The sequence below is a fragment of the Corvus brachyrhynchos genome, unplaced genomic scaffold, assembly GCF_000691975.1.
Source record: "Corvus brachyrhynchos isolate BGI_N302 unplaced genomic scaffold, ASM69197v1 scaffold1366, whole genome shotgun sequence".
In the NCBI taxonomy this organism is placed as follows: Eukaryota; Metazoa; Chordata; class Aves; order Passeriformes; family Corvidae; genus Corvus; species Corvus brachyrhynchos.
The window spans coordinates 2,500-2,930 of NW_008238680.1; the positions used below are offsets into that span (position 1 = coordinate 2,500).

Sequence of the window (431 nt, forward strand, 5' to 3'; positions counted from 1 at the left end):
TTTCCCCGGATTCCCCTCCCCCTCCAATCCCAGCGCTCCGGCTCTTCCCGCTTTTTCCCAGCGTTCCCGGATTTCCCCGCAGGGTGACGCAGTGCAAGTACAAGCGCATCGGCTGCCCCTGGCAGGGCCCTTTCCACGAGCTCTCCGTGCACGAATCCGAGTGCACGCATCCCACGAAAACCGGCAACGAGCTCATGGACATCCTGGATGAGATGGACCAAACGCGCAAGAAGGAGATGCAGCTCTACAACAGCATCTTCAGCCTGCTCAGCTTCGAGAAAATCGGATACACGGGTACGGAGCGAGGCGAAAAGCCGGGAATTGCCGAAAATGCCCCGGCGAGGATGGGGGAGGGAAGGGGGGAGAAGAGGGGGGAAAATGGGGAAGAAGTGGGAAAGGAGACTGGAAAATCTGGGAGGAAGGGGGAAAGC

The 431-nt window shown here is 59.6% G+C and overlaps 1 protein-coding gene across 1 annotated transcript in view; it reads left to right on the forward strand.

Moving 5' to 3' along the window:
* The window catches only part of CYHR1 (cysteine and histidine rich 1), a gene marked incomplete at its 5' end in the record, with an annotated part of 5,747 nt that overhangs the window by 2,496 nt on the left and 2,820 nt on the right, over positions 1-431 (forward strand). Inside the window, one exon of the mRNA XM_008636698.2 lies at positions 83-294. Within this exon, the coding sequence (XP_008634920.1) occupies positions 83-294 (212 nt within the window). The remainder of the gene's footprint in view (positions 1-82; positions 295-431) is intronic.